A 14,865-nucleotide genomic window follows, 5' to 3' on the forward strand; every position below is an offset into this window, starting at 1 on the left:
ATAGGATTCCTTTTAAAACTGTGTGGGTTTCCCATGTATCTATTTAAAAACAATCCACTCCGTTAGACGAAAGTCCACATATCTTTTTGAGACATACCTTTCTCTATCTTGGGTTCCTTATGAGGTTGCTGTGGGATAGCACCCTTGGATCTTAGATCCTTAGACTCTTACATCCTGCCTCTTAAACAATAGTGCTTATGTAAGACATGTCTTTAACATCTAGAGTGAAACTTTTGTTTGTCTGAAAGGTTCTATGAAGTATACTACCTTAAATCTTTCTGAGGTCCTAACAAAGAATCTTATGTTTACATTCTGGATTTGATCTATCCCCAGAAGATGTTTCTTAAAGAATTCCTGGCTGGAATTTTACATTCCTTCCAAATTGCACCCAAACAGATAGTTCATTTTTTAAGATCATCTTTGTCCTCTTTGAGGAAATCTTAGTTAGATCATCGAGTTTATTAGATACATTTTCTATTTTCCGTGTGACCACGGGTGACAGTTTTGTTCTTTTAACTTCCAACATTATTTTCCTCACTTACCTTGAAACTCTCACCAACAGTTTCCTTAGAGCCCTTTTATTTTTTCCACTAACATTCTTGGTCCTTCCAGGTTTTACCAGTGGTTTCAAGGGCCTTCCAGTTTCTGTCTGCCCCCTAATCCTAAAGTCAGTACTGCATGTTTTAGATTTTTATTATAGCAGTCCCTCACTCCCAGTACTGATATCTGTTCCCATTATTTGTACTGCATAACAAATCTTTCAGTTCCCATTATTTGTGCTGCATAGCAAATCTTTCAAATTTAGTATCTTTCTTTTCTTAAAAAATTGAGATCTAATTGACATCAAACTTAGTATCTTAAAACAGTAATGATTTCATTTATTGCTCATGATTTCTGTGGGTCAGAAATTCTAGAAACCTTTGTTGGGGTGGTTTTTTCTCAGGATCTTTCAAGTGGTTGCAGTCATAGGGGCTGGAGCAGGTACACTGTAGGAGTGGTAAAGGAGAGAAAGGGTACAGAGCAGCTGGGTGGCCAGGCATCTTTCTCTCTTCGTATAGTCTCAGAGCCTCTCAATGTGGTCTCTACACATGGACTAATTTGGGCTTCCTCACAGCCTGGCAGCCTCAGGGAGAGTTGGACAGCATACATGACCTCTGAAGGCTTCAAGGGTGAGTATTCCAGTGAGCAAGGCAGAAAGCTACATCACTTTTTCTTAGCTCCCCATGGAAGTCACACAGTGTCACTTCCACCTCATTCTTTTTGTATAAGTTACCTTCACCTCTTAATGGGGCGATAATTAAGGTGAACATGTAAGATGGGAGATAATATTTGGAGCCACCTTTGGAAATTAAAATTTGCTACAAATAGGAAACATCAAATAAAGAATCTTCTTACCTGAGGTTTGTCCTGTACAAGGCTTCCTAAGTATCAAAGCAGGAATGCTTTGGGAACCTATACTGTAAAAGCAACAAGAGACATAAAGGTTTTTTATTTAGGCAATATTATAAATGTTAAATATAAATAGATTATATTTATATATAATATAAATTACATATTTACAAATATAAATATGTAATTTATATTATTTAATTTGTTCAGATATTTACTGAGCAAGGTACTGGCCTCTATACCTTATATTGGGGCCTTAATATAATGCCTGCTTCTGCATTAAACTAATGTCAGTCATGTCATTCGTGGTGTCCAGTTTACTCATTTACATTATTCTGAGTACCAGCTAGACAAAAATCTGACTTACTGTATATCTTGACATAATTTAAAAAGTATATACATCATATGGATTCCTGGTTAATAGTCACTGGGGACTAGGATGCATGATATTATCACATGTAGAAGCAGTATAAATTATTTACTCTAGCTCTTGAAATGTAGTAGATATTTCATCACTCTTAAAATGGTATTTAAGGGCTTCCCTGGTGGCGCAGTGGTTGAGAATCTGCCTGCCAATGCAGGGGACACGGGTTCGAGCCCTGGTCTGGGAAGATCCCACATGCCGCGGAGCAAATAGGCCCATGAGCCACAATTACTGAGTCTGCGCGTCTGGAGCCTGTGCTCCGCAACAAGAGAGGCCGCGATAGTGAGAGGCCCACGCACCGCGATGAAGAGTGGCCCCCACTTGCCACAGCTAGAGAAAGCCCTCGCACAGAAACGAAGACCCAACACAGCCATAAATAAATAAATAAAATAAAATATTTTAAAAAAATGGTATTTAAAAAAAATGTTTCCATTGTCTTGTTTTTTTTGATTATTTAGCTTAACTTTCTCCAGCTTAACTTCTCTGAATCTGATATTTTTTATCTTTGTGATTCTCAGTAGAGGACAATTTTGCCTCCCTCAAGGGACATCGGACAATTTTTGGAGATGTTTTTCGTTATCACAACTGGGGGATGGGTGCTACTAGCCTCTAGTGGGTAGAGACCAGGGATGCTGCCGAGCATCTTACAGTGCACGGGACAGCCCCTACCACAAAGCATTATCTGCCCTAAAATGTCTATAGTGCGGAGGTTGAGCAACCCTGGACTAGATGACCATTAAGATCTTGCCCTCCTCTAAAAGATTGTGATTAGTTTTTACAGGTTGCTGTAATAAAGAATAAATACTCAGAACATACATGGCAGTGTAGTCCCAGGCATCTGCTCTTACAGCATGTTTAACCAAAGATTGATGGTGCAAAGTTTTAAGTTTCTTTTTATCCCCCACAGTATTCAATCCAGAGTTTTATTGCTTGATAAGTATTCTGTGAACTTCACACATATATGACCTTTCAAATTTCCTTCTCCCCCTCCAATTTTTTATTGTAATTATGGCTGAATCAGTGATTGGTTTTAGGGTAATTCTGTCACTTGAATGAATCTGAAAATAAGACTAGGTGAGAATTGTCAGTGAAAAAGGAGTTAGGAAGAAAAACTTTTTAGTAAGATGTGTGTTGGAAAATCACATTAACCAAATGTGTGTATATGTGTGATTCAAGTGTACTATACTGGCTGTGATAGTGGGTATTAATTACAAATCCGTTAAATCTTTATGTTGTGTTTTAGAAAAAAATTGCCTAATCTCTTTTCTAAAAGCAGCATGTCTTGTTTTTTTTCCCTTCAAGTGCTTTCTATCTATTTGAACTATTCCTGTCCAAATTTAGCCTTTGATGCTAAATAATTCTTTTTGTGCTTAATGGAGGTTTTATTTTGGAATTGCTTCCTTGCATGAAGTACAGTTTTTCTTAACATAGTCCATATTGCCTCATTTTCTTTCAGTATTCTGGATTTAGGGTTTCTTTCTAAATGTATTGAATATGTCATCAGAATTTCTTAGCTAATGTTACTGTTTTGATTTCCCCCCCATTTCTAATGTTCTAATTTTCTCCTATTTCCCCCATTTCTGAAGCCCCTAATTTTGGGACTTCTAAACTGCATATAATGCTAATCCTTACTGTGGGACTATAAATAGAATTCTTTTTAAGCATTACTTCACACGTAATTTTTCTGTTTACCAGAGGTTAGGAATTTTTGGTGTGTGTTTTGTTTCAAAAAGTTCTTTCTTCCGTTTCTCTACTTAGCATAGGTAATTATTATTGTATAGATGTTGCTTTTCTGGTTAATGTTATGATATCAATGACTTATAGTGAGCCATGATATATAAAATGACAAATTTAGAGATTAAAGCCCTTCACCCTTCTAAAAAGAAACAAAAAAATATCGAACTCCCTTATTTCCATAAGGATGGATATTGGGGACTTGGGAAGGTGAGTGAATCTCTTGAATATCTATTTCAGAAAGCTGTCAACATGAGTCATTGATTTCATGGCACGTCCAGACAATCACGGTACCCGTTAGTGTTCAAGAGAAAGTTATTTAAAATATATAGAGAGAGTTGACTAAATGGCAAATGAATATTTCTGTATACTTTGCTTCCATGATGCTGAAGAGTTGAGATTATAATGGAACAGTATGTTATGAATTCACAGATAATCTTAGTAAAATGCAGCTGAACTAAAATGTGGCTTAAGGAACAAAAAGGAAAGGAATACTAATTGAATCCATTTATTTGCTTAGTATTGTGTGTAGAAAATTTGACCTTGAAGTATTGTATTTCCTTTGAAAATTAATTTCATATATCAGCAGAACTCTCTTTAGGCAGTATTAAATTCCATTTACTGCTGCTTAAATTCAATTACTGCTGCTTAAACTTACTGCTGCTGTATTAAATTCATTTTGGATTTATAAAATGTTCTTCTAAGATGCAGAAATATTCTTATTTCCTGGTGGTTTGGTACACTTATTGAATTACGTGTTACAATTTTATTGTTAATGTCTCAAAATAGAAACTGGTACCCTGGGTGGTGATGAGATTTTTCCCTATCTATGCAAATTATGAATCTCAATTTTTCTTATAATACAGGATGATGAAGACAATAACTCGTCTTCACAAAGCTATGGTGTTTCTTGAATATTTCACAAGTAATTCTTGGGTTTGGAATACTGACAATGTCAATATGTTAATGAATCAACTAAACCCGGAAGATAAAAAGGCAAGTATTTTCTGTTTTATATTAGAAAACAAGTAGCATACTAATTAGAGTATGCTAATTAGCAACCCGAGAAATAATTGAGTATTTTCCCCAACTATTATACAATAAGAAAGTTGATCTATTTATAGTCTCCCATTAAAGCTTCAGTCATAATTGGTGGTGATAAAGTTGCTTTATCCTAGAATTTATAATGTAAGTATGAGAGTAGCAGAGATATTTTCAAAGCATGATTGACATGTTGATTCTCTTTTTCTCTTTAATGTCAGATTCAAAGAGAATTTTGACTTCTTTATGCATTTTCCCCCCAAACACTCTGTTTTCTTTAAGTTTTAAGGAAAACCTCTCAGAAATTGTTTTTGTATACTCTTTTACTTTTTGCCATTCCACATTTTGCTCTTTGTTAATTTGAAACTAAAACTCTGTATTCTCTTTTTAAGGTTACCTTAGATATTTGAACATGCATACTTAACAAAGTCTAAATTGAGTAATTTCTATAGCCTCTTCCTTAATGATATTTAGGACCATAAAATGTTTCAGCTCTGATTACCATCCTCATTAACTTATATGGTTATATGTTACTTTAGTTCTCTACTTAAACCTCATAATTAGAAATGATTATTTTGTTCAGTTTTACTTAGATTTAACTATATATTTATTAGTGTCTTTGCTATCAGATCTTCTCTTTAGGGTCATTTTTTTTCTGCTTGAAATATATCCAGAATACAAGAATATGATTGTGTAGTAGGTATGTTGGTAGTGAATTCTCAGTTTGTGATTATGTTACATGATTTCAACACATTAAAGACAACTTTCTTTTTATATTTGTCTTATTTTCTTGGTGTTGAAAAGCCAGTCTAATTTGCGGCTGCTTTACTATCCTTTCTTAATTTAGCAAGGTCTAATATAATATTGATACTTCTACCTTTTCTTGGATAATGCAAAGGGTAACACCTATCTGCTATGTTGTTATGTTTTTTAATTCTATATTTATGTTATGTGCCTTACAATCATTCCTATTGTAGTCTAGTCAGTTAGTATTCATATAGATTTACTGGCATAATTGTCCTTTTACTGCTCTTATTTCTTCCTCCATCCTCCTCTAATGATTCCAGACTTCAATCTGGAAGCATTTTCATTCTGCCTAAAGAGTACCCATTAGTATACTTCTTCTAGTGTGTGTCTTCTGTTGATGTCAGCTTGTATCAGTTTTTATTCTTCTGGGAATATTTTTATTTTTCAAAGATATTTATACTGGTATAGAATTCTATGTTAGCAGCTTTCTTTGAGCACTTGGAAGACATCTTCGCATAGTCTTTCGGCTTCCATTGCTCCTTTTCAGAAGTCAGTTGGTCAGACTAATGTTTCTTTGGAGGTAATCCACAGTGCCTTCTCTGGTTTTTAAAAAAATTTTTTCCTTGACTTTCAGCAGTTTTACTCTGATATGCATAGATATATGTGTGTATATGTGGTATATGTGTGTTTTGAGTCTTTGGCTTGGTGTCTCACCATTTTTGGAAAATTTCCAGCCATTGTCTTTTCAGATACTGCTTCTATTCTATGCTTTTTCACTCTTCCTATGGGAATCCAGTTGCACATATGTATGACCTTCTCATAATATCTCATATCTTAAGTCAAGTCTCCATTTCAGTGCACTGGTACTTTAGTGATTTATTTATGGTAGCTTTTTTATTTTTGGTCTAGAACTTGCTATTTTCAGAAATGATGGTAAATTAAATTGTGAATAATCTGTTACACCAAAAAAATTACCTGATTGTGTGTGGAGGAGCACTGAGTAGTGTATAGCCCTCTTATTTTGTCATGAAATAGCATTTTTGTAAGGCTTTCTTTTCCAGATTTATCTACCCTTTTCATCAGATGGCCTACTTATAGTTGTCTAAACTCCTAAGCCAGCTTTTGTAACATATTCTATCTCTTGATGTCAATGCTGTTTCTCTAGGAAAATTAATCTGTGTGGTATGCAGGATGTTCAAAAAGAAGAGATAGTATAGACAGAAGGAAACTGGAAATAGGTGTATTGATACATGTATAAAAGGAATACTTAGGTCTATTTGGACAATGGGATTTTGTCGGTTTATTTATTTATTTTTAATGGTGCAGGCTTCTTTCTTCATGTACTCTTTAAAAGCTGACATGAGTTTTCAGATTATCTTCTCAAATGTGTCTTTGTTTAATGGACGATATGAAATAGGAATAAGAACTTTTTTGTGAATAGCAGTAACATTTAAAAAACTAATACAGTAAATGTTTTGTAATCATGTCATGTGGAATTAGCCTTTAGAAAAAGTGTGAATTTTTGACTGGTTGTGAAAAAAATTATCTGAGAAAGTAACCAATAATTTTTTTGTTTATGTAGACTTTTAATATTGATGTACGACAGTTACATTGGGCAGAATATATAGAGAACTACTGTATGGGAACTAAGAAATACGTATTGAATGAAGAAATGTCTGGCCTCCCTGCAGCTAGAAAACATCTGAACAAGTACGTTTTATATGGGTTTGATTTCATCTTGTCTTCCTTATGAAATATTACAGTTTTTTCTAAGCTGATAAATTGAGACACTGCTAATAATATATTGTATCAATATTTAAGAAAAGTGGTTGCCTTTGGGCTGTAACTATGGTAGTATTAATTTAGCCTATGATTGTTGAACCTTACTGTTTTCATCAGCTTATACTGTCCATTAGTAATAAAGTCAGGTGGAATTTAGTTTTAAATATCACTTTTATCTTCCCTTATTGCTAGTGAAAAAGTAAAGATATTAGGAGAAAATAAAAATATATTTTAAACTGGAGGTAATGTAACGTTTCTTTTACCCTATTTAAATACCTCTTTAGAAGAGGAAAAGAGGTATAATAATACATTATTCACTATAGAACTTTTTTCCTTGTTTATAAAATAGTTGTAATTATTCCCTTAGTCTCTTGTAAAAGTAATACATACTAATTGTTAAAAAAAAACCTCAGAAAATAGAAAAGGAAAAATCACTATTAATCCATTATTCAGAGATGCAGTTAGTTTTAAAAGTTATCTCTTTTATTCATAGTAATTTTTTAATACAAGTTTTATAACAGTTTTCAAAAGTTTCACATTATTATTATTCTTGTGCTTTCAACTCTTTGAGAATTTATAGGGCAGCTAGTTGTATAGATGAGGAAATGGAGACTTAGGAAAGTTGTGTTTGGCAAGGTCATATTGTATTAAGTGGCAGGTCAAACTAGAATACTGATCTTTGACTCCTAATTCAAAGCTCTTTTGTCTACACCCATTGTTCGTGTGTTGTACGGTTAACCCTTGAACAACATGGGTTTGAACTGCGTGGGTCCATTTATTGATACATGTAGATTTTTTCTATAAATACATACTATATTACTACACAATGTGAAGTTGGTTCAATTCACTGATGCAGAAACACGGGTAAGAAGGGCTGACTGTGAAGTTATACTTGGATTGTTGGAGGGTCGATGCCCTAACCCCCATGTTGTTCAAGGATCAACTGTAGTCCTATATCTTTCACTGCCTGTTGAAGTTAATGGAATTTATGTAACAGTATTGCATATGTAAAGGATTTATATTCCTTTCTAACACCATTAAAAAACATCAAAAATGTTTTGAAACATGAGCAAGATAATGAGCATGTTGCTCTTTGAGAATGGGAGGGTCTTCCTATATAGAGCAAGTGCCATGTTTCATTCATGAATGAGGACTTGTCCAGTTGGCTTTTGATCCTGGGACTGAAGGAGTAAATTCACTTGTCTGACAACTTGTAAGCAGCTAAAGATGTCCAAAAAATGTTTATTTTGTCTGTAGGATGATGTATATGATGAATCTATCTACCTTTTTAGATTAGATAGGAAGCTCTGAAGTACAAGGGATATGTCTGTTTTACCTACTAATGTACTTGCTGACTAGCACAGTATAGGGCATGTGGAAGGATGCTAAATAATACTTGTTAAATAAATTTGCATCCCAAATGTACTGTTATAAAAAAACTTTGTGTTATTCATTGTTAATAGAGGTAATGCATTGTTTGATGGACTCTTGTCCAGAATGTGCACAGTCAGGTTTGTTTGATGTTTGCTAACTTTCTAATTTAAGGACTTCTGGTTAGTTTTTTTTTTTTTTTTTTAAATAGATTTATTTATTTACTTTTGGCTGCGTTGGTTCTTAGTTGCTGCGAGCGGGCTTTCTCTAGTTGTGGAGAGTGGGGGCTACTCTTCATTGCGGTGCGCAGGCTTCTCATTGCAGTGGCTTCTCTTGCTGCGGAGCACTGGCTCTAGGCACACGGGCTTCAGTAGTTGTGGCACACAGGCTCAGTAGTTGTGGCTCACGGGGTCTATAGAGCGCAGGCTCAGTAGTTGTGGCGCATGGGCTTAGTTGCTCTGCGGCATGTGGGATCTTCCCGGACCAGGGCTTGAACCCATGTCCCCTGCATTGGCAGGTGGATTCTTAACCACTGTACCACCAGGGAAGTCCCTTCTAGTTAGTTTTTAAATAAGTTGCAGCTTAGTATGGATTTGAACTTTGATTAGATTAAAACTGAGCATGAATTATCTGCTATCCAACAATATTCTATTCTAGAAAATAGTATCCAGTACATTTCTTGATTTGCTTTTCAGGTTGAGGAACATACGTTATGGTTTCAATACTATCCTCGTGATCCTGATTTGGCGCATTTTTATCGCAAGATCACAAATGGCAAGAAACATCTGGTACTTTGTGGTTAGTCTGTGTTACAAGTTTCTGTCTTACTTCCGAGCATCCAGCACTATGAGATACTGAAGACAAGAATTTAGCATTAGAACATCTGTGCATATGGTGGTCTAAATGCACAAAATGTAAAATGTACTTAAGTCATTTCACCTTTTGTCAAGACATTAAACCATCTTAACTCAGAGTGTGGAGTAAATTATGGTACATTTTATGTAACATTTTAACGTATGCTCATAAAAACCTAGTGAACACACTGTGGTATGCCAACTCAAATCTATAATAGCCACCAAAACCATGACTTAACATTTTGATCCCTGGGGAAAAGGGGTTGGGTGAGGGTAGGAGTGGGGAAATAGGAACACTGACCAGTATAACTGTGCAATTCTGGAACATATTAATTAAAATATGCCTTAACATACAGTGATTTTCTAATTATAATATTTAGTGCAGTGGAAAGCATTTATTTGGACAGGAATACTAGCTAAGTGGTAGATATTTGATTCTTTAGTGTTTGATTTTTTTCATCAGTTCAAGTGGGTTTTAGTTTTGTTAAAATTACAGCCAAACTATTTTCACCTCATCCTGTAAGTTATTGAATGGTCTCAGACATGAGAGACACGTTCTTATTTTTCTTTCTCTGATTAGAGGTCTGATGCATATCATTTTTCTATAAGCAGTCAGTTGCTTTCATAATCAGAAGGCTATATATTATTATAGAGGCCCTACTGGATCTAAATGAGTTTGAGAATCCATGTCAACATATGCTATGTGTTTTTAGAAGGAAAATGAAAATTCAGTAAGACTGTTAGTATCAAAAAGAATAGGAATACATTTTTCTTGACCACATTATGACCAAATGAAAATCAGTTCTGTGACATTTTGTTCATATTTTGAAGCTGGATGATTACTTGAGACTTCGACAAGCAGGTGTGGGTGCAGGGAGGAATTCACCATACTTGTGCTCTCTGCCCTTTTTAAATTTTATTAATAGGACTTTAAAAGGCTTATACTGTCTTTCCAATGAAAACTAAAAGTACATTACTATGGAGGAATGTATTTGCAGGTAGTCATAGCATTAAGAAAATGTTTTCATATGTGTGTAAACACATACTAATTTTTGACCTTGAGAGCTGAATTTCTTCCAGAAAAACTAAATAATACATAAAATAATGTGTATAAAATTAAAGAACTTTATTTACATACCACATAAAGTAGCAAACTGTTGAATGAGTTTAAAAATATCATTTATTTTTTTCTGCATGTGGTTTTAGCTTTTAGAAAGGAATTCATTATAGAAACAAGTAATAGCAAGAAAATCGATGTATATTTTAATGATACATTATAATTCCCTTTAAATCTTAATAGTAGGTAACTCTCCTTACTGTTATAACACATTTGCTTTAACATATCAGCATAACATGTTCTAATTTAGCTGATCAAGTTGTACTATATTTAAATCATTAACAATGTATCTTGAATATGTTTAATGAAGTCAGTTCACAATACAAAAAGTTACATAGAACTTTACATCTTAATTTTCTTCATCAATTTAAATGCAATGTATAAGAAGTTTATTTTGTTATTGTGAAAAAACTAAATGTAAAGGAAACCACCTTCTTCCATGCAGGTGTATAATCTTGAAAAGGAAAATGCTTCCATGTTGAAGCCAGATTTTCTGTAGTAAACCTTTTAAAACATTATTTTAAAAGAAATATGTATATAAATATAAATACATATGTATTCTTTGCAATGATACTAAAGTCTCTGGTCTAGGACCATACCTTGTGTAAGGTGTGAGAGACCATGGCAGTGTCTAAAAAATGGAATAAATGATGATGCCTTTGATTTGAAGTGGCCCACAAAGTTAACTATAGATGTCCTATACATTGAGTACTCCATCTCTCCAAATATATTTCCATAATGTGTTGAAAACATGCTAACCTTTGTATGATTTTTACACATCTGCTGAATATACTTAGAACCAGATGAATTGTCTTTGTGTCTTGCAAAAGAATCAGGTACAACTTCAGCAGGCGTGTGAAGTACATGGAGGGTGTATGTCTCTGAACTCTGTCATTGTTCCTGTAATCTAACTTAAAGAAATGATAACTGGGAGGGTGCTGAGGCCACTGCATTAATTTTGTGTGTTTAGAATTCTTTTGTCAAAAGAAAGCTAATGAATAAATTAATATGTCATTTTGGAACTTAAAAGTTCTAAAATTAGTTTAAAAAGTATATAGGTTGTTAATCCTCACCAACTTGACTTTAAGCTTAACTCAAACAAAGATTTTGGAAATCATTTGTATTTATGTCATTTGCTAGACATGGTTTTTACTTCTTTCTGATTGTGTTTTACACACAAACTCAGATTTTAACAGGATAGCCTGTTAAATAAATCTAATATTTCATTTAACTCATTTGATAAAGCTGTTTTTTAAACATTGGGTTTTTTCCCCCTATTCACCCTTGATTCTTATAATTCTGGCATATGCATTTGTCAGTCGTGAAGTCATTATAACTATATTTAAACTTGACTTGGCAACGTTAATATGTTCAAAAACTCAACACAGAGAAGCATGGCAATACATTCTTTGACTTAAGGATGGTATAAAATAAATATTTTCTGAATCTGCGTAATAAAGCTTGGAAGCAGGGAGGAAAAATCTTCTCTCCCTTTTTTGTGCTTGTCTGTAGGAACTGTTTCAGGGTTTTTTGCTTTTTGTTTTAAATGTAAATCGATAGTCTTTTATAAGAAATAAATAGAAGCATTATTGGGTGCCTTTGTTTGTAAACCAAAAAGTAATAAATGAATCCCTATATTTCCATTATAGTATTTATTGTATTTTTACAATAATTGTCCTGAAAATTACTCATGAGGTAATGTGGTTAGGATTACAGGAAACAGTTCTCATTTATACTTCTTACCTTTTTAAAGGTGTACTCATTACTTTTTATATCCTAATTTTATTGAATTCTAAGTCTCTTACACAGCATTTTAGGGGAAGCATATAGGCAGGATGAATACTTTTTGTTAAAGTATTATTTTTATTTATTAGCTGGAATGAGGTGGTTTTTCTAAAAACAGTGCCAGGGTGTCATTAGGCTCCAGCTCCTCTCCTCCACCTTGAATGATATTATATTAATTTATAAATACATTTGTTGTAATTTGTCTATTGAGTAAGTATAAGGAATCATTCATTAGTAATAGAGGGTAACTAAAAAAGGAGAGAGCTGATATCAGGCTGGGGTACAGGTGAATATAAATGTCCTTCCTAGCCAAGCTCTTCTAGGCTGACTCCAAGCTGTGACTTGAAAATATTAGCACTGACTTGCTCTATTTTGAGAAAAACTCCCTAATCTTTTGCATGAGAAGCTAGAGAAAGGAAGGTATACTGCATAACTTGATATAGAAATGAGTTAATTAAATTTACAGTCTCTGTGATAAAAGAAATATGAAATATTTTCTTACTGAATTAGTATTTTTATCTTGAGACATTTTCAAGTCATAGAATGAATGAATGCCTTTTTTTTTATGATGGTACTCTCTTAGCGTACATCTCTGCTACCGTTAAGATTCCTAAACAAATCATTTGTCATTTGAGCATATTTGTTAAATTATTCCTTTGATTTTTCTTTATTAAAGAAAAATTTGAGTAACATTAAGTTTGACGTGCTCCTTTGCAAGTTGATTGCTATAAAAATACATTTATATAGAAAAATGTAAAGTGATAAATATGAGTTTAATATCTTTATGGTGGGCAAATAAGGCTATAATTGTCGTTTTCTTTCTCCCTTTCTTTCCCTCCCTCCCTCCCTCCCTCCCTTCCTTTGTCACAGATCACATAACAATACCTATACTTTTATACAAGATGAAGAGAGGAAGGGACTTCCTTGGCAGTCCAGTGGTTAAGACTCCGCACTTCCAATGCAGGGATGCAGGGGGTGTGGGTTCGATCCCTGGTCAGGGAACTAAGATCCCACATGCTGCGTGGTGCGGCCAAGAAATTTTAAAAAAAGATGAGGAGAGGCAGTGAAGATTTTTCTGAATTCATTAAAATATATAAGCATACCTCATTATTCTCTTCAAAATATTTACTTTGAGATTCTCTCCTAGACATTTGACTTTGTTTTTTTATGGGGTTGAATTAGGTGTCCTCCAAAGATGCTTTGGAGGCAGAATTCCTTTATTTTCTGCTGTTATACAGAAAACCTAATTCTCTTTCTCTTTCTCTCTTTCTTTCTCTCTCACATATATCTGTGGAAAGCTTATCTTCAGTTTTTGAGAGCAAAGTTTAACTAGAAAGTGTTAGGTTGAAACACGTAAAAATGCTAATACTTGATGGTCTTTGAACTACAAAGATAATCTCATATGACTCTACCTATTATTAGAGCTGCTTTTTTTGTTTTATTTTTTAACAAACACACCTGAACCTAAACATACAGATGAATGGATTTTATTTAAAATAGTCATCCCAGGAGAATATATATTTATTTCATCAGTACTTAATTTTTTGACATATAATACCTACTTCTCTGCTTTATGTTACATCTTTCACAGGTTTGTCATTTTTCCGAACTGGGTTGTTGATTTCTGGTTGTTGAGAGGAAAACCAGCTCGCACCTTTTACACTGTAGAAATAACATTAGTGAACACTTGTTGAGCACTCACTATGTGCCAGGCACTACTCTAAGCATTTTACATGTATTAACCCATTTGTGCCTTACAGCAACCCTTTGAGAAGGGCACCTCTGTTACCCATGTTTTATAGGTGTGGTAACTAAGGTGTGTAACATTAGTAATTTATCCATGTTACACTGCTAGTGGCAGAGCCAAGGTTTGAACTCAGGTAAGTCCAGCTCAAAAGCCTGCTACACTTGTCCATCACACTATACTGTCTTTCACTATAGGAACACGTGCTTCTGGACCATTTAGGGAGGTTCTCTTATATGCTGTTGGGTTAGGCACTGTGTTTTATATATTGCAATTATCTGTTTATCTGTCTGTATCACTCAACACACTCTAAACTTGTCAGTGGTTCAGATCGGAGTATGACACACTACCTACCCTTTAGGGTTGTATGACTTAACATAGGTAAGTAAACATAGTTTTAATATAACATATAAAGAAAAGAACAAAATACTAAAAGCACAAAGGAGTGATTACTGCTTAGTGTTTCAGGGAAGAGCTCATACAGACATACAGTATTTGAATTGTGGTTTTAAGTCTGATTGGAAGAATGGTGGGAAAGGGAAGCGTTTCAGGTACAGAGAAGGGCATGTGTAGAGGGAAGTGTGGGGAGCCATGAGGAAATATTTTGGTGCCAAAGGGGAGGATGACTAAGGGAAGATGAGGCTGGGGAGGCAATTGGGGGCCAACTGAGGGCCTTTATATGCTCAGAATTCACTATGGAATGTGGAATGGCTGTGGTCAAAAACACTCAGAATGTCCTCCTAGCCAAAGCACACCAATTTCTATTAAATATGAATAGATTTTGGACTTCAGTGAACTGACCTATTACACTTATTTCCTGAATGAAATCAACTTAAGAGAAAAAATTCTACTTAAATAGTGACACTAAGTATTTTTG

The 14,865-nt window shown here is 34.2% G+C and overlaps 1 protein-coding gene across 3 annotated transcripts in view; it reads left to right on the plus strand.

Moving 5' to 3' along the window:
- The window catches only part of FAR1 (fatty acyl-CoA reductase 1), a 73,189-nt gene extending 61,087 nt beyond the window's left edge, over positions 1-12,102 (plus strand). For all 3 annotated transcript variants that reach the window (XM_082476031.1, XM_082476033.1, XM_082476032.1), the window contains 3 exons: positions 4,414-4,543; positions 6,918-7,045; positions 9,184-12,102. In XM_082476031.1, the coding sequence (XP_082332157.1) occupies positions 4,414-4,543; positions 6,918-7,045; positions 9,184-9,346 (421 nt within the window). In that variant the 3' untranslated portion in view covers positions 9,347-12,102. The remainder of the gene's footprint in view (positions 1-4,413; positions 4,544-6,917; positions 7,046-9,183) is intronic.
- The last annotated feature ends 2,763 nt before the right edge of the window (positions 12,103-14,865 follow it).

The sequence above is a fragment of the Balaenoptera physalus genome, assembly GCF_965194825.1.
Source record: "Balaenoptera physalus genome assembly, chromosome: 10".
Taxonomy (NCBI): Eukaryota; Metazoa; Chordata; class Mammalia; order Artiodactyla; family Balaenopteridae; genus Balaenoptera; species Balaenoptera physalus.